At 40.5% G+C, this 27210-nt stretch overlaps 1 protein-coding gene across 1 annotated transcript; it reads left to right on the top strand.

Annotated features, from left to right (window-relative positions):
• Positions 1 to 6902: 6902 nt before the first annotated feature.
• Positions 6903 to 27210, top strand: CLTRN (collectrin, amino acid transport regulator; the record flags this gene model as incomplete). The annotated part of the gene is made up of 6 exons (XM_082491212.1): positions 6903 to 6969; positions 7354 to 7412; positions 13037 to 13122; positions 19871 to 19987; positions 22783 to 22977; positions 27054 to 27210. The coding sequence occupies 6 exons, from the start codon at positions 6903 to 6905 to the stop codon at positions 27208 to 27210; spliced, it is 681 nt and encodes a 226-aa protein (XP_082347338.1).

Genomic DNA, 27210 nt, shown 5'->3' on the forward strand with positions numbered 1-27210 from the left:
GGAAGGGCGCAAAATCCCTTCCGGCAGCCGAGCGGGGAGACGGTGGCGGCGGGTGGGCGGTGCGAGCGCGTGCGCGTGCGCGCCCATCGTGTTATAATGGGCGAGCCGAGCTCTGGAACTGGTCTGCAACAGGGCGGCGGGGCCTGAGGCTGTGCTGCGGCCCCTGGAGAGGGGGAGCGGAGCGGAGCGGAGCGGAGCGGGAGGAGGGTGGGCAGCGGGCAGCGCAGTAACTGACCTGGGGTGGTGTACGGGTCATTTTTCGAGGCGAGCAGGGGCACCTGCTGTCCCTGGGCCGCCCGGGCCCGGTGGCTGAGGAGAATGCAGGGAGGCACAGGGGCTGGTGATGGCTTGGGGTCGTAGTTTTCCAGCCGGTCTGCAGCCGGCTGCAGGAAGCTGTCCGACGCTACAGCTGTAACAGGCTGGGCAGTGAGAGTGGGGGGAAGGGAAACCAGCGTTGGGTATCACTGACTAGCACAGCTGCTTTCAGCGTGCTCATACACTCTTACAGCTGCCTTTGCAAAATTCAGAACACAAGACCAGAGCAATTCATATGTTAAAAGGTGGGATTGAGTTTGTGTTATTCCTCCTGTCAAAAGCATTTAGGATTCAGTGAATGTGCTGAAAGGTAGCATTGTAAAATTTCAATTTACTAAAATCTTTAAAGACCAGAAAAGATTCGGTCTGCTGAGTTTTTCGTTGTGATATCTATAACTTTCCCAGTTGTACCAAGTACAGCAGTGCACGTGGTGTGCAGTGTCGCAACCTGCCTGGGTTCTTTCTGCACAATGCTCCCCGGGTGTAGTAAGTAGCTGCTGCCAGCTTGTTCTCTAAATTGCATCATTTTCTTTGTGAAATACGCGTGGAAATGTGAGGTGTACGATGCCTGCCACGAAGCGAGCTCCTAGTGTGTCTCTTGGTTGCTGTGAACACAGGTGATGGATGGCCACCCTGGCCTACAACTTGTCAAAGAGCTGAGGGAAGTCATAGCTCCAGTGTAGCAGAGTCACAGCAGACTGGTATGTTGATGAGTTTAACTGACACTGCTGATGTATTATCACCGTCTCTGAGGCATACTACCTGTCTTGATTATAAATGTATTTTGTGGCAGGAAATGAGTTACAATGCACAGACTGCCATGGATATGATGGGTCAAAATATGCAAGTTGTCAGTAGTCAGTTCCTCGGTGGTATGTGTTACAGATTGCAGCCTTCAGAGGCAATGAATTTGTAAGTTTTATTTAGGCATGTTTTGCATATCCATTAATAATGTACATTGTTGATTTAAGATCTAAATTATCATCATCAGCCACAATGCAGGAGCTTACTTCGTATATCCTGGAGGTAGTATATTGCTTAAATAGTCTGAGCTGCTGGCAGTGAAGCATACCAGAGCAGGCTTTGTCAAAATCAGGCTAATTGACTGTGCTGTTCATTAACAGCATAATGAGTATCCTCTTATTTATTCTGAAGCTCAGTGAAGTTCTTCAAAGCAAGCATGTGACTGCTGTAGTCAGCAGCTACATTTGCTATTTGACCAATGGATATTCAGACCATGACCTCTCTGCTATTACTTAACCATGTTTCAGATTCTAGATTGTCTTTTAAAATGGAGTTGACATCACTATTACTGTTTGCTTGTGCAGAACATACATGTAAAATAACACATAATTTGCTGCTTCTTAGATACAGAAGATGGCGGTATTGTGCATTTTACAACTGAAGAACTGTTGACACCCATGAAAGTTTTGAAAAAACACAACCAAATGTGTTTCATAAATCTAATTTATTTAAGGAATTGCAACTAACTTTTCATCCTCCTTTTGACAGAGTAAGTGCTATAACAACAACCATCCTTTAAGCTATCTATAGGTCAAAATTGAGAAATTCAATCATTTCTTTCATTAGTATGCTATATTTCATTATGGCATGTTTCCAATATACTTGGGGAAAGAACCATCTTAAGCTATATATTTGAGTAGTGAAAAGGAGGATCTCTTTATAAGAAAACACAAAATACATCAGCTATTGCAGATACTCGTAATGATCCTGGAAAAAGCTGTCATGTTTCTTTGAAGCAGGAATACAATAATTGTGGTTTTCTCCGTCTAGTTTCTTCTCATTAATTTATGCACAGAACAGCAGCTTTATATTCAAGTAAAAGTGTAGGATTACATACAATTTAAATTGATATAGTGTCAGAAAAAAACAAATATGGCCATTCCAGATTAGCCAGCACTATTGATGTATCCAAAGTAATGTAGCATTCTGGTCAGTAGTTGTTAGCCCTTACGCTGAGGGCTAACACTGTACAGACCACAGGTCTTTTCAAGCATGGTTTATTTTGGTGGAAACCTTGAAGAAGTTTGTGGAACTCACTCTTCTCTGTTTTCTAGAGGAAAATATACCTATATGGTATGGTACTATGTGAACCCCATCATGTGAAGGTTGATACCAGCTGCACTGGTTATACTTCACAGAATAGCACAGAACAGCGAAACATTTCTCCTACAACTTGAAGTTACGTATCATATTCTGTTGTAAATCTGTGCATGTCTTGTAAGATCTGTGAACAGAACAATGCATGTGCAGTAGACCAGCTCTGAGCAAGTGTACAGGTACTCCATTTAGCACACATTTGCAATTGCCTTCCACGTGGTTCTTCTGGTTTCCATTTCTCTTGTATTTCCTACCAGTGTGGACTGACAGAAGCAGATAAAAAGTATTCACTTTCTTTGTTGTATGCCCAAGCCCCCTGGGGAAAAAAGAAAGATTTTATAGACATACAGATTGTCCTCATCATAATTTTTGCCATAAGCTCCAGTAGAAGAGCAGTACCTTCCCTCATGGAATCATACAGCTTTTATTTTCCTGGCTGAAGAAAATGGATGTAGGGGAATGTGTGGGAAATGACAGTAAATCACTACCGTGGATTTGGTTGACTCAAAAAATATGTGTTGATTAGGAGACGCTTGGAAAGTGTGGGTTTGAGATGGGAAGCAGTTGGTTCCCATTGATGCTTCAGGGCTGTAGATTGTACTATACACTTACTAGTGAAGTGGCGGCAGCAGGACCATCCTTCCCCTCTGCGCTGGAAGTTGCTCCTTGTTTGTTCTCGGTGCCAGCCCTGTTGTGGGTGATCCTCAGTGCTTTCCACTGCAAAGTGCAAGTTTCAAGGCAATACATGTGAACTCCAGAGAGCGTGTCCTTCCCCCACCTGCTGCCTAATGGCTACACTACTGTCTCAAGGGGTAAATGATTTCTCACATACTGTCTACTTCTGCGAGCACTAATAAAACACTCCATGACAATGTAAGTCACTTTTGCATCATTACAATTACAACAGTGGTTATGGGCCTCATTCAACACCCAGATCCCCACAAAATTACTGGAAAAACACCCATCTAATGAGACTTGGGCTGGACCTGTATCAGCCAGCCTGATCTATTGGCTGATACTGACATTCGCTTAGATCCTAATCTCACCGACTTTTGAAGTCTGCAGGAGACGTGCAGTGTTTGTCGTTTCCATTGCAAGGCACCGTAGACAATTAGACTTGCAGTGCTCCAGGTACATTTCCATGAGTGACTAATGCTGACAGTAGCACATTGACTCTGTCTTCATAAGAGTTGAACACAACTGTTTAAGACTAAATATTAACTTCCTCGGAGTTTAAAACTGTTAATTTGTGAAATTTGAAAACTGAGGTTAAGTTTAGCCATAGCTGTTAATTAACTTATATGATAGCTATCAATTTTTTACTTTCCTGGGATTTTCCATTTCAAAGACATTGAAAGAAGCAGAAAAGTACATTGCTAATCACATTGAGAAGATGGAAGGGTTTTGTTTGTTTTACCAAGTCATATGCTTTGCTGAAATTTCAGTCCTCTCTTGATTTGTTTGGAAGTCCAAATTATGGTATACTGTTAAGTATATACATACAGATAATCCATGAACTTCTGGAGGTCACAAGCACTGAATATTATACTGTTATTTTCAACCATGCAGACAAATTCATTTAGCACAAGAAGAGAAATAGCTCTTTGCACTAATTCAATGATATTTTTAGGGTGCAGGTCACGTATGAGATTCTGCATGGCTCAACAGCAGTTAGGAAAAATAAAGTTACTATAAAAGGGGAACTATTTAAAAATCTAATACCTCATGAAATAGTGAATTAAAAACATACCTTGCATATGTGCATGTAGATTGTCATTTGTTCAAGCAAATTGATGCCTAACTGATTAATCAGTGACAAAAGAAATGCAGATGTGCTTAAACAGTGGTACATATCTTGCCGAAATGGGAGAAAAGAGGCTGGGCGGAAAGTTATCCATGCATGTAGATTTATTACAGAGATGTGAAGTGTCAAAATGCCTGTCTTTTTAGATTATGCCGTTATACTCCATTTGTAAGCTGAAAAGTTACTGTGCTTTTTAAGACAATATTTTAAAATGTCGTTGATTTGAAGAAAAGTTGGCTTTCCAGGTGAATCTGCTTTGGCAGGGGGGTTGGACTAGCTGATCTCCGAAAGTCCCTTCCAACCCCTACCATTCTGTGATTCTGTGGGTCTACTAACACCTGCTCTAGGCTTGCTTGGCCACCTAGCTTGTTTAAAAAACATGCCGGCTTTGGAAAAAGATTTATAGATGCTTGTGTGTATTGCTCTGTGCATATACAACCCGATAAGTGCATGGGTAGTCAGCTGGATGCATTTGGCACACATCCAAGTTGCTGTGCACGTATATATCAACTACACGATGCTCTCCCTGTGAGCTCTGAGCTGGGGTGTTTATCACACTGCTTCTTCTCCTCACCTCCTCCCCTCTCTGCGGGAGAAAATAATTTGTCTTGCTTGCTTGCCAGCAAGACAAATTGGGGAAAATCAGCCATCCTGGCTGGAAGTCAGCAGCCCTGATCAGGGAATCCAGTCATGTCCTCTGAGGTTGTTCCTGCTGGGCGTCCTATGCCTTCAATGTACTTTGACACCAGCTCCATGTGATTCTGAGGGAAAGAACTGATTTACAGTGGTTTACAGCAGGGAGAAGTGGTGATGCTGCGTATCATTGCTCAGTTCCATTTGCCTTTTGGCAGCAGGGAAACAACGCTTGGCTTTTCCACTCTGTTCCTGTGTTCTCCAGTATTTTCCCCAAAGGTACAACAAAGTTCAAATGCTCGTTATTGAAGCAATGCACATGAATTTAGCATGAAAATGGAAACATACATGTTCTTTTAATATGTTTTTACATTACCAATTTTACAGAAAACTGATCGTCTTTCATACATCCGTACATATTTTAGTGCTCTCCTTTTGATGTGTTTACATACAGCATGTTAATTTAAGCCATCATTAGAAATGAATACATCACTTTTTTTTTGTTTTCATAGGTATAGATTGAACGTCTAAGCAGATAATGTATCCAATAGTTTTGTACTCAGAGATGGTTGCCTAGCGAGAGTAAACAGATGCCCAGGAATCAGCTTGATTTAATGACTTTTAAAAGTGGGATATCAAGTCCTTTGACAGTGGCTTCTAAAAATAAGTTTAATTTAGTGAAACAGTAAGTTCTCCATTACCTGAAAGTCCAAGTATTCTTGCATAGTAAATACTAGTCATAGTTTTCCATAAATTCAGTCCCACAGTTAAGTAAACATTTCTCACTGTTAGTCATTCTTGTGAAGGTCTTTGGGTTTGCAGTCTCACAACACACTTGTTAGTGCTAAAGGGCCAGCTGAAAGTAATTTTGAAGCAATCTTCAATTTAGGAACTAACATTTAATGAGAGTTGCTACAGGGGACGTACAACAGCAGAGTGGAATAAACTAATCCTGTCTTGCGGCCCAGATCGCAAAGACTGTTCAAGTACTTGTGATACATTTCAGTTTCTGAATTTTATCTCCTCTGCATTTATTTATTTGTCTTGGTAAACATTTGGCTAACAGCGTAGAGCACATCATTGAAATACTAACATACGTGTATGCATATAGGTATATACAGCGTGCCATGTCTGCAAAACAAGAATATATCCTTATTCAACATGCTTCCTATGAAGTCCTTTTATTGCGCCTCTTCTTACTCCAGTTGCTACTGTAACAATCCTCCAACAGCGAGAGAGTAGTTCTGCGCTTTTATAACTGTTGTTTTCATGCAAAGCAACGCCTCGGATACGGGTTGGGTTTTTTTGTGTGGAATGAGGCATTTGCTCTGCCAGGCTCACACAAGCTTCTGAGCCAGGATGCGGGAATGGGACTGGGGCAGGGATGAGGGGACACAGCACTGGGGCCACCAGGTCTGCCCTTCAGAAGTGCTGTGAGTTTGAAGGCAAACGAGGGGCAAATCTGCAGCCCTATTTTTTGGGGCCGGGGCATCACACATTTTATTGGAGGGATGAAAATGGTGCCTGGTCTTCCTTTATCCTTAAGGAGTCTCTGTGGGGCCAGGCAGTTTCCTAGGGAAGCTGGGTGGCAGTTTCCTTTCGGATCTGGCAGCAGCCGAGCTTCAAATTCACCAGCTGTGGGTAAATAGCATGGTGTCCTGCTACCGCAGTCACCGGCTGCTCTGGTGTGATGTCCCTCAGACATCTGTGCCTGTCTGACATCACATCTAGGGGGAAAAAATGTTGGCCTGGAGCACTGCATGAAGTTTTGTATTATTCTAAAAAAGAAGAAGGAAAATTAAGAACTTGTTATAGCCTTTTTTCACTATGGAAAAAGGTAGTAAATAACTAACAGAAGACAGTTGTTTCTAGTGCCTGTTTTAGCTAAAATAACGGGGTTAATTATTAAACCTTTTACTTGGTTGCTCACTTGTGCTGCTGATGCTTTAATCCTGGGTCACAGAAAGTTTAAGAGTGCTTTACAGGGGAGACTCACTTCTTTTTGCCTCAACCTTTCCACTCTGGCGGGATGTTACGGGTTTTGCTGCTTACACTCTCTGTAGTTGCCATTGCTGATGCTGAGCTCTGCAAGCCAGGTATGTTTTGGACGTGATTCCCATCCTTCCCCAGGTAAACGTAGCTATGAGTTTATGCCTACAAAGCTGTCAGCTTCTCAGATTTTTATTGTAACTGTTTGTCTCCAGTCTGAAGATTGAAACGCTGAGCAGTCGCTTCTTTTATGAGTTTGCAAATTAAGTACGGAAGTTGATCTCATTTATTTTAAAGAGGTCATGGTAAACTTCACTGAGACTTTAGGGCTGCGGCATTTTTCATGCTAGTAACTTCTGTTCTCCTAACCAGGTGATCTGTTAAGACACATTTAGAAGCTGTGATTTGTGAAATAATTAGAGAAGTAAATTATTTAAAATCCTATTTTGGCTGACTATCAATATATGTTTGCTTTTTTCTCTTTGTGTCAGATGCACAGAATGCTTTCAAAGTGCGGCTTAGTATCAAAACAGCTTTGGGAGATAATGCAGTAAGTAAAGTATTCTTCTTAAGTGAATATCTGTCACAACAGAAATAATATATACTGTAAAATTTCTGAAGGCAGCAGAAGCAATTTGTTCTGAAGTTTTAATTGTAATAGCTTGCTCAAGTCATGATCCGGGCATCCATTTCTTGACATTTGACTAGTCCACTCCTTAAAATGGCATCCTTTAAGAGAAATACAAAGCTTGCCTTTTCATAGAGATAATTTTCTGTCAAAGATTTTTTTTTTTTCCTGGAAAAACAGTAGAGATGTTACACTTTATGCATGAGAGGTGCTGCATAAATCTAAGTCTGTATTTTGGGAAAAGCACTTCTGCTTGAGCATGCTAATTCTAAGGTCAAATATGTCTAGGAGAAGAAGCAGAAAAAGATTGGTAGGTCTTTATGAAATGGGACTTTACGTCAGGCTCTCAGATGTGCATGAGCTGTAGAGATCATTCAAGCGTATCTCATCAATTCCCTACAAATGTAGGGGCTCAGAGAGTGGCCTTTCTTCTCTGCGCGTGGTGCACAGGCTAGTCTCATGAGGACTGAAATGCTTTGGGTTAAATCAAGTCCTTGCGTTTTACATAGAAGTACTGGTGTGAGCAAGAAGGGTCTGTGATACATAAGAGATCAGGACATTAGATGACCAAATGGTCCTTCCTGATCTAAAGTGCTATGAAATATGGCAGAGCCCAGAACTTTATTTGCAGTTTTTAATGGTTAGAGCAAACCTGCAGCATGTTACAGGGCTCAACATAAAATTAGATGTGAAATGTCTTGGACAGTCATCTCTACTGGAAGTCTGGTGTCTGATTATATCAGGAGCCCTGGGAAACAACAAGCAGTAGGTTACTCATGTTATAAGAGACTGAAGATATGAGAATCTCCCTATGACCGTAGAAGCCATTCTAAAATTACCCTGAAATATCAGGTAATTTAAACTAACATTAGCAGAGACCTAATTCCACTGGTAACTTCAAAAAACAGAGAAGAAATAATCAAGATACATGCTAAAGTATTTGTCTGCGGAAATTCATGTTGGAGTCAATTCTCTTTGGTGGAAGCCTGGTTTGTTAAAAAAATTATTAAAAATAGTGTAATCCTATGGCTGAAAATACGTCAAAATCATTATTGAAGCTTCTTTTGAAGATAACTGCTAATATTTTGATTTAATCTTCGTTCAAAATAGTAGCAAAGAAAGAAAATTGCCATTCCCAGTAATGCTCTTTCTTAGTGCTTTTTACTTCTCCAACTACAGTAAAATAACGGGGCTTTGTTTGATCATTTGTGATTTTTTTTTATTTTTCATCCAAAAAGGGTATGATACAAATCATTAATCTTAAAGGCACTTTATATTACGACAAAAAAGCAATAACTGAGGAGTCTGTTGTTTTTTTGTAGCTAGATAGTAGTTTATTTCATATAACAAAGTGTGTGAAAACCCTAAGAACGGGACAATCTAGAACAGCGTTTTAGAACAACAACATGCTGGAAGTGGTATGATGCCATACAAAATTACCCATAAATAATGAACAATTTATTAAGTGCACAGGTAATAGTTCCTTTTCATAGCCATTGCAATCTTCTCTGCAAATGACTGAAGCTGAAAACTGAAACTACTATCAAACTGAAATTCATTTTGATTGAAGAATTTGGAACACTTTTTCATTTATTTATTTTAGCAAAGAAAAGGATAATACTGTCATTGTATCACAGTAGGACACAGTTAGCTTAGAATATCTTGGTATGATGCTTTGCTGTTGAATTCTGTTTCATTCATTTCCAAGTCACTTCAAGATAGTTGATAACAGAAAATCCTGACACTGTGGACATTCTTCTTTAGGACTGGCAGGGTAACTCCAATGTACATTCAGGGGCATAGGAAGTAGGTTAGTATAGTTTTCCACATGGTTTAGTGCATGCCGTCCACTTTGTGTGATGCTAATAAAGACAGGACACCATTTTTTAATTTGTTCACAGGCTAGGCTGTACTTTGGCAAGGAGTGCCATTTAGTGTATTTATATAGTTCTTATCACAATGGAGCTGGAAAGAGCAGTTCAGATACAGTAAGTATTTAGCTGTTATCATTTTATTTGCAAATAATGAGTGTACTTGACAGGGACATTATTTGCTCACCGGTGGGAGGAAACATGGTGTCTGTAAGCCTAAATGGAAGGAAGGTGATTTATGAGTCTCTCTGAGGGTGGTGTTAACTTTATGAGTGGCTTCTGGAATAGCTGCTAGTCAGTAGTTGCTTCCTACTCATGGAGTTAGCAGGGTGGCAGAGAGTTAATTCAAAAGAGCCAAAGACAGCTAGGGAGTGAGCAGAAGTGATGTGCACTGAGAAGTCTATGTAACTGTGTCACCACTCAGTTTAACTGTAAGAGTCAAAGAGCTGTCCCGTCAAGGGCTGCAGCCAGGTGAAGTAGAAGGTGCTCTTCCCTTCTGGCTCATGTATTCAGACTGTTCCCATGGTAGAAGATGAAGGGGAGAAGGGCTGATGTGCACCTGACATCTTGGCACCAAATGGGGCCCAGAAGCGTGTTCATGTGTATGTTGCCACACTGCAGTCCGAATGGCTGTCTAGTTAAAACACAGAACCGTTCAAGAGGGAAGGGACCTTGGAAGGTCCCTAGTCCCCTGCTGCTCAAAGCCAGGTCAACACTGAAATCAGATCAGGTTGCTCAGGGCAATCTTGTAATATTATAATCTCATTCTAATACCTTAAATTTTGTCTTCCTTAGAGCACTACTATAGTATTTCATCCCACTGCCAATCTACACTCATCATTTTACCCAATATCTCATCAGCCTCCTCTTTCACTAACAGGCATTTATGGCTGGCTTTCACAGTCAGCTGTGTCTAATTCTGTTCTCCTTAACATCTAAAGGATGGCAAGTGCAACTGAGCCAAGGTCTTTGTGTTTGTTCCTTTGTAGAGCAAAGAAGATGGTAAACATTAATAGTTCTGATACCATCATATAAGGTTTCATTGGTAACAGAGTTATCTTATGTTTGTAGTGTGTGGTTGCAAATGATATTTAGTACATTTCCTCTACAGCAGCACAAAATGTGCATCGATAGCTACACTTTGTAGGAGCATAAGAACAGAAGCAACATCCTCAGTCATCATCTGCAGTCCAGGCCTTTGCAGTTGGAGGATAAAGATGAAATTGATAAAGCCCCGTAGTGGAATGATTCAGGTTTCTTCGCAGCTATCCGTCTCACTGGAGAAAGCTGATTAGAAATTGGCTTCTGGCAATTCGTGCCCACTTGTCCTGAGTTGATACAGTTGATTAGCTTAAAGGTATTTTTGCCATACTTTTTCTGCTCATTATGTTGCCTCCCCCTGCATATTCCTGCACGCAGTCATGTACGGAAGTTCTTGTTCATATGGAGCCCACAGCCAGCTCCATCTCCTCTGCCTCCTGTCTGATCACTATTTTCCTGGGGCTTCTTGCCCTTCTGCCCAGAAGGTTGCCTGCCTTCTCCTCACTCAAGCAGACCCCGGACTTCTCTGCCGGTCTCCTCCCCATTTCTTGCAGCTTTCTGTTTATTGTCTTTTGTAAATTGCTTACTCTTTCAGCTGGGGCAGGAGTTCCTTACTACAAATTGTTTTCCCTGTTTTGAGATACCCTTTTTGTTACTCTGACTTAAAGAAGCTCTAGGCTACTGCATTATTTATAAAAACCGAATACTTGATAGTGATGAATTGTGCATATACATGTACTGCACTAAACATAAATAAGTATGTATACTTGGTAGTGCTGCATTGCATTTGTGTCCATGTAAGCATGAAATGGAATATGCTTCATCGTTATCCATTTTCAAGACAACTGATTAAATTATCTCTACAGCTGGTTTAATCCACTGGATAACAAATGATTTTTTTCTGTCCTTTTGGACCCATTCTCAAAGACTGCAGATGGCATGTAGGGATTTAGTCAATACTACTACACACAGAAAAGGGAAGATCTTCCCTTTTCATGCTGCAAATTGTGCTCCGTGGTTTAAATACGGATGTCTTTAAAATTGCAATAATTCGTTTTATGGCTCTCATCTATATTAATTCCTCTACTATATTATCTCTTTTTCTTTTAGTACTAGTTGCTGTCATTACTGTCATGTTTTCGTCAGTGCAATGGGATCACAATACAGGCTTTTATAATTTCTTTTCAAAGAATCTTTCTTTTTTTTTTCCAGTTTAAGTTCCTAGACTGGCATGCATTATCACAGTATGCTTACACCTTCCTTCATTCACAAGGCACGAGTGGTGAGTCAGAACCCAGGTTCAGCACTGCATCTGGATTTTAATGCTACTCAAGTTGTTTGTTGCTCAGTGCTGTTATCCCTGTCCTACCACCTCTCAGAGCCTGTTTCACAACTCATCATTTGTCTAGGGATGATAAATATGATCAGTACAACTTTCTGCCCTTTAAATGACTGCCTCCTTCCCTGTTTATGTTCCCAGTCCACAGGATGTCAGAGCAAAATGAGGGATGATGCCTGAAAGTTGGATTCCGTCTTTCTGTGGAGAGGTTGCAGCTTCATGCATCCAAAATCAGAATTTAAAAGCCAGAATTAAGATTTGGCATTTGCAGTGCTGTTTACTGTTTTTTGATGTACATTGGTGGGTTTTGAATGTGTTATAAAGGCCCAATGAAAAAACACCATTGTGTTTCTGGTTTGTATGATTACTGTGCAGGTTATTTTTAATGCTGAAAGTTAAAGATTAGACTTGTGTTCTGATTGACTGAAGAAAGCTGCCTCTAACCCCCATTAATATCATTTCAAGAAACTATTAATCTTTGTAATTTGCTGAAAGGGGAAATTCAATCAGTATGCCTCAGTCATGGCTCTTGTTATAACAATGTAATAGGTGCAGTTCTTACAGGTCATTAGAATTGCATATGTGAATGAAAGCCCAGGGGAACCTAGTGAAGCTATCTCAGAAAACTGAAATTATGGAAGCATATTTCATCAAGACAACAGAGAACAGTTTTTGAAGCCTGTATTTTACTTCTTATTGAAGTAGTAAGGATGCTATTTTCTTTCTTTTGTCTCACATGCGATGTAGTAATTTATACTATAGTTGAGTCTGTCTTCTCGATGCAGGGATGGTGTGCAGCAATAAGGCCATAATCTCATTTTATTTCCTGGTGTCCTGACATCCAACTCCCAGAGACTACCTTCAACATTACCTTTTTTTTTTTTTTAATCTTTGTGCAGAGCCAAATGGTGTTTGAGAGTGGATTTGAACCTTCTACTTTAACAGTGTTTATCCAGCAAAAGAGGCAAAGCCATGGGTGCAGCTCTGTGGGTAGAATTCTAGTAATATGCTTAGTCTTTGGTACAAGAAACTTTACATCTCCAGTTTGGTCAGCTTTTGGAAACATTCAATTTATTCAGTTTTTTTGAAACATTCTTTGCACTTTATATTGCACAGCCATTAGAAAAAATCCTTTGTGCACAGTAAATAATGGGCAGGAATTTATTTTCATAGCACAACCACAGAATTTATTTATTTCCTAGATCATTATAGCATTTCAAGTTCAGTGACTCTTTTCCTTCTCTGTACTGCCAGCACCAGTGCTGAAAATGATTATTTTCCATCTTCCTTTACAGTATGCCTGGGATGCCAATGAAGAGTTCCTCTTCAAAGCAATGGTGGCTTTTGCAATGAGAAAATATTCCAGCAAGAGCACAACTCAGTAAGTCTCTACTCTGATTTGCCTTATACATATTAACAATGCTGCAGGTAGTGGCCCACTCTCTGCTGTACTGAACTGTAGAGATCATTATACACAGCTTCTAAAACCAGAGCATCCCAGTATATTTCTTTAACACGCAGGTATATGTTAAACATCACACTCTCTCTGTCTTAAGCAATATTCAGTCTTTGGACAGTATCCCTGTTGATGTGAAGTGATGTAACGCAGCTGTGGATCTCAGTGAGATTGTGCCAATTCACTCTAGCAGAATCTGCCAGTAAGACATGATACCTTCTGGAGACCATACTGGGAGGAGGCGAAGGCACACATTAGCAAGGTCAAGAAATGCAGTACAGATCCTTGAACAGGCAGCTTTGGTGCACGTTTTCTTAGAGCACAGCTTCAAGCAGTATGCTGAAGATGAGCTGAGTCAGAGAACTGGAAGGTGGATAGCTGTGCCAGGGCTGTGTACTGCTGCATGTAGCCATCTCTAATATTGCAGCAGTTGAGTTACCTAGCATCAAAAAGTTTCAGATGTTGCAGTTCAGACATAAATCAGCCTTTAATTGGTTCTGGGATTAAGTCTGCCCTGAGGTATTGAATATTCTTCTCAGGCTTCTGATCCTTGCTACTTATGAAATAAGGTACCAGATTAGACAGACCATTTAGCAAGCTGTATTTTCAGTATGTTCTTATCTTTCTTAAATGAGAAACCTTGTAAGTGTATTTCTATAGGCCTATTATTTTTTCATTGTTTTGCAGTCTTAAAGGAAAGATTTATTGTTCTGTTAGGCTAATGAGGATAAGGTTCTTAATTTACTTTTAAAAAAACTGCTTCAGGCTGTCATTGCATCAGATGAAGCATATTCCATAGTTGCAAAGATATTAGTTAACTTTAGTCACATGGTGATTATTGTGGCTGCCGCACTTTCTCTTAAATAGAAGGTGATTTCCCCCTCCATGTAAGAGGAGTGTTTCGTTCCTTGCTGCTTCATTTTTATCCCTCAGATGTTGTCTCCTTTGAGCAAGAGAGCCATTACACCAAGCTTAATAAAACCAGCCAAGTATGCTATGACACACAAAATGACACATACAAAGTATGAGTTCCAGATATAAGCCAATTAAAGGTGATTATGCAGGGCTTTTTCTCGGGTTTTCAAATTAGCAGAGTTTTCATCCAGTATCTGATACACAAAGATTCACTTTTGTATACTTGGTTTTGTCCCAGATCCATTTTTTAAAAAATTATTCTCTTCCTTCAAAGTTGTGGTGCTTTCACACAGCAAAAAAACGGTGTCAGAAGCCAGTAATCTTTTTCCTCTTCAAGCACCATGGCTCTCTGCAGACTCAACAAATATTAGAGTGCTTGGTGCAGGAATGGGAAAAAATCAAGCCAGTATGAAAGGAGTTCTAATGGAAAATATCTCTATCCACTCTGGGAAATCACAGAATTTATGCTTAATTCAGTTTCCTGCCCAGACAATTTTTCCTATGGAAAAATATGATAATGTCAGTGTTACTCAAGTTTGGAGGTGGGGTTGCACACATCAGTAATTTCCTGCTACTATGTTTGTCAGAGGAGAAGTCAGTATAATATTTGGAAACAGTTAGGTGTGGGCATCTTCACCTCTTTTTAAGATGGTATAGGACATCCTCATGGGGTGTAACTTGTTGGGCTGTGCCTTGGAGGTATAACTGATCTAGGACTGCTAGATACCTTTTGGGTCATGTGTGAACAGCATGTCAGCTGAAGTACAGCTCTGCAGCTTTGAGATCTGGTACAATTTACTAGGCAACAGGCTGAAGAGTTTCCTATCCATAGATCTCTCCCGAATCCCAGGGGACCTCAGAGTCCCCATTCAGTGATGAAGAGCTAGATGAACCTCTCAATACTCCCCAAATAACCTGCCTATTACATGGGAGCAGGAAAGCTATGAAAGCCTCCGTCCTGTTAGAAGTCCTGGAAATAACACACTCCTTTCCCCACCCTCGTGGCTGGCAGCTGGAAGGAGCTGGGTACAGAGGAAGGAGTGCGGTCCATTTCCATCTCCTCTGCAATGGGTCTGGAGGTGTGGGAGCACTCAGCATCCCAGAGGGTACAGCAGCATGCCATGCACACAGGAGCAGCACTGTTGCGTAGCTGGTAAGGATAGTGGCAGTGGCTCGCAGTGTGGTGAAAAGAGAGGCAGAAGAAAGAGCTTGTGGCAAATAAATTACATTACGCTACAGGAGCTCTTACAGATAAATGCCAACAGATTTTAGTTGGGAGCTGTAAAAGATCAATGATCAATTATTCTGTCATAAAAGAACAAACGAACTGCTTGTGACTGCATTCTGGTAGCATCTAACTTTACCCAGATTTTGCATCTGGTTAATTAAAGATTTTTGTCAAAATAAAGACTTATGAAAAATTCACCAGTATTGTACATAACCAAATACTGGTTCTGCCAGGGTATAAATTCTGCACAGGGCCATAACCAGGATGTGAAAAACCTCCCCTTTAACATCCCATTAATTTCTAACGCACCCACAGCCCTGCAGTAACTCACAGCCACAACTAACTCCCACATGAGACCAAATGCCATTAACTTCAGCAAGCTGGATCAGGCCCTAGATAATTTGCCTGGTGGATCAGCATAAGCACTGTTGCAGCCTGTCCCATAATTTTTGAGGTTCAAAGTCACCTTTTGTTAGGCTTCTGAAGCTGGATAAAAGCCAGCCTATAATGACAACCATTTGAATGTGCTGCTGGAAACAGCAGTTGATGCTGTTGCACTTGTGTAACCACTGAGCGACCCAATGCAGAATGGACAGGATTGCACATTATGTCTCAAGTTCTCTAAAGTTAATTTCTAAACTAAAATTTAATAAAGCATGGAGCTGTGTTTAATGTTTGAAAGGCTTGTCAAATTTTCAAGTTTATGTGAAACAGAAAGAAGACACAATCCATCAAAATACTCAGTAGTTATTGATACAGATAAAATAAACACTTCTTTTTCAGTGGAGAAATAAAAATCCTTTATTTCCTGCTCTATATATGGCCTTTCAATTCATTCACAATACATACGTTCTGAACTACATAAGCCAACCTTCGATCTCTCAGTGTTAAAAAATGATTGTCTGTAGTCTGTTTTAGTAACCCTGGTTTCTCTAATCTGTGACTCATTTGAAATAATATGCATCTCTTTTGGGTCTGAGACTAGTTAATCTTTAGTGCAGAAAGAACGTCATCACGTTTACTTTCATTCAAGTAACAGAATCTACTTTTGGTACATCTCCCCATTTGTAGATAAAAAAAGCTGCAGTATTCCTCCTGAAGTGACCAGAAAAAATTCATCAACATTATCCATCTTCCTAAGACAGGCTATTTTGATATAAAAATATTGTGACCATTTAGAACAACAGAGTAAGCTTGTAGAGTTAAAGCTGTTATGTCAAGGTGATCCTATGGCTGCTGCTCACAAAAAAGGAAAAAAATAACGTTCCTTTGCAGGAGCAGCTGTGCAGTGCGAAGTTTGAGGAGGCCTGATGCTTTTGGGAGAGCTGGAGATGGGTGCTTGGGACTTGGGCCTGCGGTTCTCCCATGAGCTAAGGGTCACTATAGGCACCGAGCTCCCTTTGAGTCTCTGGCAGCTCTTTCTTACCCCTAAACAATCCTTTAAATCTTCTTAAGGAACAATGATGGTACTTCAGGCCAAGGAACCATCAGGGTTTCCTGCCCTCTACTCAATGGCATTCACTTGCAATTTTGGACTTTTGCCATGGTGCCGTAAGGCCAGGACCAGGATCTTGTTATTCTGACAATAACAGCCGTCTTATCTCCATGACAAAAGTCTATCACTTTCTAAGGAAACTAAAAGATGTCCACATATTTGTTTACAAATACGCTTAATTAGCATAGTGCATGAAGAAGTCAGGTTTCTGAAATCTAAACAGTGTAAAGGTATAGTTTTTAATGCTTCTGCATGCTGTGAATCAAACCTGTGTACAAATAGCACAGGAAAAAAAGGTGTATCTGCTGCAAAGAAATTGCATTGGTTGTTGTTGAACCAGTCTGTTTTGGTGTTTACTCAATCCCCTTTGAACTTCTCGTGAGCAGTATTACTCTCTTTGGACCCTGAAAGGATTTACAGGATTCAGATTCCACTGATGAAAAAGTGGCAGTGAAGCCAGGTTTTGGGTGCTTATAATTGAGCAAGGATTTTAGACACAACAGGGAGCAGAAAGGAAGCAAAATTTACATATCCTAGCATGAGCCTTGCTACCCAACTGATTCAATACTGTTTGTTCTAGGGAAAGAGAAATGCTGACTGACGGCCCTATCTCAAGCTGAAAGCCCTTGATGCTCTAGGGCAGACCCCAGGTTGAGGAGTCAGGGTGTTCTGCCAGCCTTTGTCTACCAATCTGATCTTTCTCTTTGGTGATCGAACTTTCCACACTCATCCCATTTTGAGAACACCCGTAGAGTAACACGAACTCAGCTTTTCTACCTGCATCAGTTTTTGATTGTGCCACAGAAATTCCAGCTTTAAGAACTGCAGTAGCATGAAGATTTAGGTCCTACTGTCATAAATTCTCCTTATGGAAAACTCCCTCTGCAGATACAATTTTAGGTATTCTGTGAAGTCAGCAAGAGCGTGTCAGCCACCAGCCAAAAGTAGACTCTTCCCCCCAGCCCCCCTCTAAATTTTGTGCTTTGCTTTTGTTTGGGAGGAATAAATCTGCTTTCATCTCTGACTGTTGCCAGAAAACTGATGTGAACATCTTTTCAAATTCCAGAGAATGGCTTTCCTCTTTTATCCAAAAAAAAATCTCTGTATTTGCAAAAATGACATTGTTCCAGAGAGGTAAAAGTGGGTATTTCAGCTTTGCAAAATCATTGTTTTCCATTTTATCGCATATCCCTATGGAATGTATACCTTCTCTATAAAATGAAAGGCTGGACTACTCAAGGCACCCAAAACACCACCCAAAAAAAGCTTCCAGCAGTAAGTCAAATATTTCTGCAAAATATCCATAATGAACTGCTGTGATCAAGCCAATGCCTGTCCCACCTTAAAAGCAGGATGGAGACTACACATTCACCGGTAATTCTGGCTCCCTTGCATTCCTTTTTACCTCATGCTTCCTGCTTCTCAGGCCCCTGCAGAGATTATTTAATTATGCTTGTAATTAGCCAGCAGATGGCACTACAAAACAGAGCTCTGTGGCGGGGGAGATGGCTTGCAGCCGGGGATCTGTCACCCTGAGAAAGAGGAGAAAGAGCAGAGGCTGCAAAAGAAATGTTAAAACTTGCATTTTGATGATGGGCAGGCCAAACTTTAAAACCAATTATAATAGTTAGTAGCATTACAGACGTCACTGTAGTTAATTAAAAGAGGAGCTGCATTCTTCTTTGCTGGCTCACAGCAGGGTTTCCTTCTCTGGAACAGCAGGTAGTATCTGAAGACTGATCATCCCAAGCAGGGTCTGTCAAGACAGGGCAGCTGTGTTGTGCTTGTAGCCAGGTAGACCTCATGCAAAGGTGAACCAAGTCCAGGCTGCTCTCTGGAAATAAAAATTGTCCTAATTCTTGGTCCTGGACTTTCAGAATATCTGCTTGCTGCTTGGACGAGGCCAATAAATCTGAATCCTGAGCAAAATTCTTTGGGTTATTTATTAATCATATAGAACTATTTTTTTTCCCCACTTTTATCTCTCTAGCTATCTGTCATTGAATTCATAAAGGCTTTGGCTGTCCTTTTATGATACATACTGTGTTCCTTGCCATGCTGTAATAAATGCGACCGTATACAATTCCTGTATATTACACAAGTTTGTCTGGTTTGTTTCTTAGTTGTGTGAATAAACTAGGAACAGATGGAAGAACACAGGGGAACCATCTATCCTCAGTCACTATCGATGCTAATGTATTAGCCTTCACTTCTTTAGTTTAAATACTCATGATGATATAATTCCATGAGGTTTTTCTAATGATAGTTCCACCATTTACTAGTATTAGTGGTAGAAAACAAATTTGTAAGAATCTGAAAAAAAAAAAGGCATTTAAAAGACGTTCTGCACACTTTTTAGTGTGCCATGAGATGCTGCATGCCTGTGCCCTTCCACTATTAACTTCACATAAAGCTGAGCAATCTTCTTTTAAAACAGATGAATATTTGTCATAGCATAAGCTGAAGGGCATAGGCCAGTGCCAGTAGAATGTCTAAATTTAGCCTCTTGCCTCCACTCTGTGCTTGACTCAGCGAACAAAGATGTCAAAAAGAATAACATCAATTTCATTGCTCTTCCTTCCAACAAGTGTATCCTGTAGAAGGACTGCACTCACTTCAAAATCATGTGGGGAATCCCCCATGCCTGGTTCCTTTGCTATTAGCTGTCAAAACCAAAATTCTTAGTTCACCAATGTGTTTGTCCCATTATGTAGCCTTTGTCACAGCCCTGATGATTAAGATGCAAATATGTATTTTTCCATTTGATTACGTTAAATGTATGTCCAAGACGATGCAAGTTGAAATTCATTTGAAGACTCAAGTTTGGTTCCAATAAGCTTAATTCTTTTTTTATCATATTGGGAAATGGGAAATGCTGTGAGTGATATTTCTTCTTTGAGCATTAGCTGTTAACTTTTTAAAAAGTAAGAATTTCTCTGCCTTTAGATGAAAGCAATATTTTAAGAAAATCTAAAATATTTCCATAATTCCTTCCATGCTTCTTTAATGATGATTTTTGTTTTAACTATCTGCAGAATTTCCAATGTGCTGCTCTGCAATGTGACGGATCGGGTGTCATTTTGGTTTGTGGTTACAGATTCTTCCAAAAACGTGACAACTGTTGCTGGAAGTGAGGTAGAGGCAGCCATCAGGTACAGTCACTGCTTCTGCAATCTTTTCTTCCTCAGCTGACTGAGGATGCTTTCTCTCTCTGGGCCTTGTATGAATGAGAACTCTGCCTCTTTAAGGATGAACCAATCCTAGTAGTTAAAACACTAAGGGGTCAGTACTCTTTCATGCATGTGAGGTTAGAAGGATTTTTAACAGTCCCACCGAATGCAAAGCACGTGAGCCTTGGGATTATAACTTCAGAAGGAAGCTCTCTTGACACTGGAGCCTCTCAATAAATCTAGTCCCTTTCCAGAGCCCTACCTGTAATTTGCTGTCTAGTGCAGGGCACATACACTGCTCTCATCCAGCTGCTACATTTCCCAGCGAGAAAGCCTTCTCCCCCAGATGACAGAATTGCACACTTTCTGGGTGGGATTTATATAATTTAACTCTCATTGCATGCCACATGCACATGTACACCTGGACTAATGGCCATAGGCTCCCTTTTGGTGCTTCTCAAGTACAGTTCATCTGACTTAATTTAGAAGTCAGCTTTCACATGAGAACAGCTCATGTGAGCTCTTCATGAGTGGAGCTGGCTGTGTCCCAGCTTGGCTTAAACAATCTTATACTCACATTCTTTTCATACCAGCTCTGTCTAGAATGCCAGTCAATACCGTAGCTGAGCATTGCTTGTACAAAGTACCATGCAGTACAAGTCAGTTTGCTTTCTACTAAATATTGCATTCTGTATCCAATAAAAGCAAGAGTGTTGAGCTGAAGAGGGAAAAAGAAAAAATGGGTAATCTGACTTCAGTGGTTCACCAAACCTACATAAGGGGTTTATAGGGATGACTCCCACAAGCAGCATAACTCATGTACATTTCTCAAGCATGGAGTGGAAAACAGACCTCTTTGTTTTTAGGCATTCTGTACTTTGTCTTGAAAGTTCATGTTATCCCTGTGGAGGTGTAATGCCTAATTCCTGATGAATGAGTATGAGTTCTTTTGGAAAGATTAACTTTTAAGCTTATGAGCAGATTAAACTATTTCCTACAGAGACCCCAAACAATAGCTTCATAGCATTAGTGGAGGAAGCAGATTATTTATTCACTGAAGCTCTCTGTAAGAGTGCTGGAATGCAGAGTTTTTGCATTTCTGTTATTCTTTGATACGTTCAGTAGCATAAGCTGATTTATTTAAGTCTTTTATGTGCCCTGTTTGCCACAGAAATTTGATGGTATTATAGTATGTTTGTTTTTTAACTGTTGTCTGTCACCCAATAAAGAATATGCTATTTATGAAAAGTTTTAATTCCTGCCTAACTTAGAAACAAGGAATAAAACGGTCTATAAAACTACAATACTTTTTATTCAACCATTTCTGATTGCAGGCTTCCATGCTAAGCTCTTATTCTAATTCTTCATACTACAGTAGCGCATAAGAATGCTCTCCGTGCACCAGAATTTTATTTTATGAGATTCTCTACAAAGTAAGAATAAAGAGGAAGGTAAACCTTCTCTCAGCTATGTATGAGACCCAAGATCTTGCATAAATATGCACAAGATACATTTATGCATATACAAACATGAAATGCACCTGTAGTTGCCTGCATGGGGTTCAGCACATAATTTTCTGTAACTCCAGACGTTAGATGAGGGTGAACAATGCTTATTTCAGCTGTTCACAATGATCCTTTCATCATCATAATGATGAAAATCTTTTCTAAATCAAAGACGGCTTACTGTATTTTGAGTCTTATAATATGCATGGCTTCCAGTCCTCTCCAGGAATGTTAGCTTTCCATTCAGGCTAAGAACTTCCTGTTTCAGGGACAGTCAAACATTATGATTTCCAATAAGAGAAATTTGCAAAATCTTACCTGTATTTCTCATATATCTGTTCTTAGGAAACACTTGCTCTATGGTAAATAAATTGAATTGTGTACAAGAGAGAGCTGCTGTAAATCACACAACCACAATCAAAAGGAATCTCTCAAGACCAATATGTGTAATACATTCTCTCAAAAAATGTTAACATTTTGAAAAAGCTAATGAAAGATGCTGCTAAAGCCTCTTAAGGCTGTATAGATTCAGACCCAGAAATACCTGCAAATGCTTTGAAGTAGTGAATGTGGGTGAAGATAACCATTAAAGGGTAGCAGTTGTACTACTCATATGAAAAAAGTGTATTTCTCAGACTTACAGTTTCTCATAATGGAAAAAATGTGCAAGTACAAATCCCTTTAGCTTCATCCTGCAGGGAGGAAAGGCATGTTGGCAATAGGGGTGGATTCTTCTAGACCAACTTCTAGCCTGTGCCTCATGCACCTAAGTAAATCTACCGCAGCAAGAGCAGATGTACCAGCCCATAACATGCAGGATGGTTCAGTTTGAGGAGCCAAGGGGCACTGATAAGTAAATCCTCTGAACATTGTAGGGTAGATCTGCCACTCCCATGCTAACCTTGAATGCTGCATGCACAAGACAGCATGCACAAGACGGATTACAACCTGCTATGTCTTCAGCACATGGTCCGAACCAGAAATAAATAATACTATACTTCAGGTCTTATCTGTATTTCCCAATTTTCCAGATAAATACATACGGAAGTCTGGTGTTCAAAACACTGTTAAGTGTGTGGGTGTCTATGGATTACTGACAAGTTCTATGTTAAAAGTGAAGGTCTGTGAATCCTACCAATATCATGCTGGATCAAATTCAGCTCTTCTAGACTTGCAGCACATACCTGAAAATTCCTTTTTTTCCCCTTCTTTCTTTTTAACTTATAAAATACCTTTATGAAGAGTTGTGATGTTCTTTGTGTTTTTATGAAGGATGAACCGGAACAGAATCAACAGTGCCTTCCTACTGAGTGACAAAACGCTGCAGTTCCTGAAGATAACTTCAACCTTATCACCTCCTGTTGAACCCTCCACGCCTGTTTGGCTTATCGTATTTGGTGTTGTTCTTTGTCTGATTGTGGCTGGAATTGTTTTCCTCATTGTTGCAGGGATTCGGCAACGCAAGAAGTAAGCGGCTTAGCTTTTATTCTGTTTTAACTGAATACTGATTGGCAAGTTAAGTCAGCTGGGCTGGTTTTGCTTTTCAGATCAGCCTCAGAGAAATTATAGCTGTGCCCCTCCCTCCACAGGTAAAGTCAACCCATGTGTCCTTTTCTCAGGGAAGAGGTTAAAATTTTCAACTGTGAGGTGTGGATGCCTTAGTAATGCTGAGGTCTAATGAGGAAATTGGGGGTATAAGAATACGATTCTGGAGGCCACCAAAACAGAGATGATAGCTTTACAAAGACATTTACTGTCATTCTTCTCGAGGTTTAGCGTGCCAGAGGGAAGCCTCCTCTCACAGACTATCCAAATAGCTACCAAGAGGGAGAAGGCTGGGAGTAACTGTGCCCCTTCCAGAGAAGTAGTGCCAAAAGCTGGCAGGTCTAAAAAAAATAATTTGCTGCTGCAGTTTGAGAAGCCTCAGTAGAGGACACAATAATAATTAATGTATGGCTGAAGAGGGCCTGCTCAATGGAACGGCAGTGCATGGTCTCACCTACAATTCATGACTTGATGAGCCCAAAGTACGCAACCCTTCACAGGTTCATGACCAGATCTCCCCATGAGCCTAGGTGTTTGCTGTTTGGCAGTAGGGTAGGAGAGAGATAATCTCTTTTCCTTTCAGTTTCTGCCCTGGGGTGTCACTGGTGAAAAAAAGAAGGTTCTTCATGCTTCCCTAGTGTAAGCATGTTGGAGCAAGACAGAGAGTAGGTGGAGTTTTGCTCCTGACATCTCTGTTGGCTCAGAGTTGGGCATAAAGAATAGAAATTTCTCAGCTAAGATGAGATTCTGCCATAGAAGTTCAGCTTCTGCCATGCTTTAGGCTGCTGTGGAGGTTAGGTTAACACAAAATTATGACTTCAGCAAGAGTCATACAGGAACAGCAGAAGAACTGAAAAAGGGTAAATTTCTTCTGACAGCTAGACAATTTTAAAATTATTGGTATGGTAGACTGCATCTCCAAATATATCAGAACAAGGGATTCATCTATGAAAAGTGATGTGTTGCAGGGACTTTTCCTTTCTGCCTCCTTATCACCTTGAAGAACAATGTTAAAATACCTTAGAAAAACAACACTGATTGTGAAGGATAAGTGCTTCTCATAAAGAACCTTTAGTAGTGTAATCAGAATCCCTTCAGTTATATTTTGCATTCAGAAGAGTTGCATGAATTTGCAAAATCCCGTTCTGTTTTCAAAAAAACAAAATTCAACAAACAATAGATGAGAGATGCTGTTGGGGAAAGAGTCTGGGCAGGTACTTGGTTTCTGTGGATAGTTAAAGCCCTGTCACAACCTTCGATGTGGTATGGGCTGAGTTATTTCATCCCCTGAACCTAGGCAAACTCTTCTGTAAAACTGGAGAATAACGTTGCTACCTGAAGCCCATACCTGCCCTCTGTGTAGTATCATGGCTCTGTGTGTCTATGTAGTGCCTAACTTAAAGGGGGTCTTTGAACATTTCAAATAAGTGTAACATAAATAAATTACACTAAATAGCTATGATTTGTCTAGGTAAAATAATCATTTGTGCTTCATATCAGGCTTCATATCAGGCTGAAAGACAGCATTTTCCCCCTTCTATTTTCAAAATAACTCAGCTGAGTTTGAGCAGTTCCCCTCAATATGGTGTAAACTGCATGCTCTTGTCATCATACTACCAGTAATATGGCTTGTTGCTGCCTGCCTACAGTCACTTGGCATCTTCTCTGTCTCATGCTCTTGTTGTCCTTTTAGTTGTTATGCTCCTTTTCACTTCTCCCTCTGTTTGCCTACTCTGCCTTTACATATAACCTTTCCTCAGAGCAGATTCATCAGTGAGTGAACTCTAAGCCTCCTTTCACCTCAATGGCATCTGCAGACAGGGGTAGGGGAGTGAGAGAGAGGGTGAACCAAACATGTATTTCTTCCATCTACTGTTGCAAAGACTGGAGAGGTAAAAGGGATGGCTTGGGTTATTTGGCTTCTTGAAAGAAGAGCCAGACATCAGAGAAGAGAATTTCTAAAGTGCTCATCTCTTTTTCAGGCACTGAAGTACGTGACCAGGTTGTCAAAGACTTCAGCATGTCCAGTAATGAGTTTTCTTGGAAACCTGTCCAGAGCTGACATAATAGCAGCTCTGTTGCCTAGTAAGCTGTGTTGGAAACCTGGCCCCAAGGACAATGTTGACTTCTCATAAATCTGGCATTTTGTCTTTATAGGCCTTTAAAGTACCAGTTAAATACTTCAGTTCAGATAAGCCCAAAAGCACGTGCTTCAGGCCGTTCATACTCAGGATGGCAGGGAAGCACATGATTGGCCTATAATAGAGTTTCAGTAATGAGTTAGACTCATGCGTCATTTCTTGAACTGAAAGATTTTCTTAATTAGATCTTCGGTGTGCATCACTGCTAACATGTAAAATTGCAAGCCGCAGCTTGAAGAGCTCCATGTGATTTTCACCCTTGACTCTACAGTGAGCTGGATCAGACACAGTCTCCCAGCCTTATGTTTGTTCTCCTGTCACTGCGGCAATAGGACACCTCCCTCTCTGATAATAGATTTGGCACATACCCAGGGCAGGACCATCCTCTACTGGCTGTGCTGAACTAGACTGAAGTCTACCCCTACCCCCCAAAATCCCTTCTTCAACAGACCCCATAAATATTTGCCTTGAAAAGACCGAAAACAGAGTAAACACATGGAGTGGTTCCCTCCATTACTCTCCCAGCATCTAATTTGCAGCTGGGGGCCTTCCTAAGCTGGATTTGGTCTTCATGTTTTGGGTAACACACAATGTTTTCTCTTCCCTTAAGTTGTTGAGTCTCCCCTTGGACTCAGAAATTTTTAGCTTCTCTAAATTCCTGTGGCAACAAGTTCCACACGTCTCCTACTCCTCTCATTTATTTTGAACCTGCTTCTTAGTATCTTCTTTTATGTTCTGCCCTACAGTTTTTGTACTAAAGAACACTCCTTTTATCACTGTAAGAGCAGATACAGCAGCTAGAGGTCAGAGGTTTCCACTACTACCCCCCACGTTTATTTTTAGCAAGTCTGTAATGCCAAGAATCTCCCAAAGGCCAATAAAATTTTATTATTGTTAATATCGCTGTTATTAGCAGTTACACTGAGTCAGGTTGTTATGATTATCCTGAGTCAGATTGTTACAGTACAGGTTGTGGGATAGGAAGAAGCAGTGGAGCTGACCTTTGAGTTTCTTATCCTCTGAAACTGCTGATGCTGCAGGCTGTGAAGTACAGCAGGTTTTTCAACTATGAACTAGTAGATCTTAAGGTCAGAATAAATCTGGAATTAAAGGATCGTCATGACATGTTGACTGATATTTCTGTATTACGTCTTCTCGTGGTTGCATTTTTTGAGAATTTTATTCAGCAACTATTTTATTATGCTTTTGGTGAGAACTGGAGCCTGGAAAAGTGAAAGCCGTGCAATTGTTTGATATAGAAAACAAAAGCATAAAATACTGGATAGGAAGGTGGCTGTTAATAAAGTTGGAGCTAAAAATGCAGATTTACAGCGTTAAGAGTACCTGACTTCTGGAGATCATCAGGGGGTGTGAGGGCACTCAAGTCTCATCATTTGGAGGCTATAGTCTAAAGCTGATCTGTTTCTAAAAAGTATGTTTTAATTTGTCCACATCACGGACTGAAATCTGTGACATACACAACAGGGTCAGACTAGATGTTTAGTGCAGTCCTTCCTGATGTAAAGCAAAAACAGATTTAGAGTTTTTTTCCATTTTTGTTTTGCAAAAGCTTTTCCTTCTGCACCCTCCAGTCATTTTACAGAATAAGGAGGTTAAGTAATATTTATAACATACTTACAACAAGTTTACCTCAAACCTCTAATCCAGGGCTTCCAATTTGTGAGCCTCCCACCTTCTGTGGTATATTTACAACAGCAAAGAGGTGTGCTGGATTATGCCTTTCAGAACATAACCTACAATAAACTTCTGACTAAATGTGCAGTTTTCTGTCTGTGGAATCGCGGTGGAGTGCTGCAGGTCAACAGAATAAGATGATTTTCTCTTTCCTGTTTTTAGGAAGAATAAAGAGTCAACAGAGAGAGAAAATTTAGAAGAGAAAGGCGAAGTGACAGTAACAGTAGAAAATGGCATTCCTTGCGAAGCGCTGGATTTAAAAGCAGGCCACGTTAATGGAGTCTTTGCAGCAGATGATGAACGGTTCACGTCCTTATGA

The sequence above is a fragment of the Vanellus vanellus genome, assembly GCF_965231255.1.
Source record: "Vanellus vanellus genome assembly, chromosome: 1".
Taxonomy (NCBI): domain Eukaryota; kingdom Metazoa; phylum Chordata; class Aves; order Charadriiformes; family Charadriidae; genus Vanellus; species Vanellus vanellus.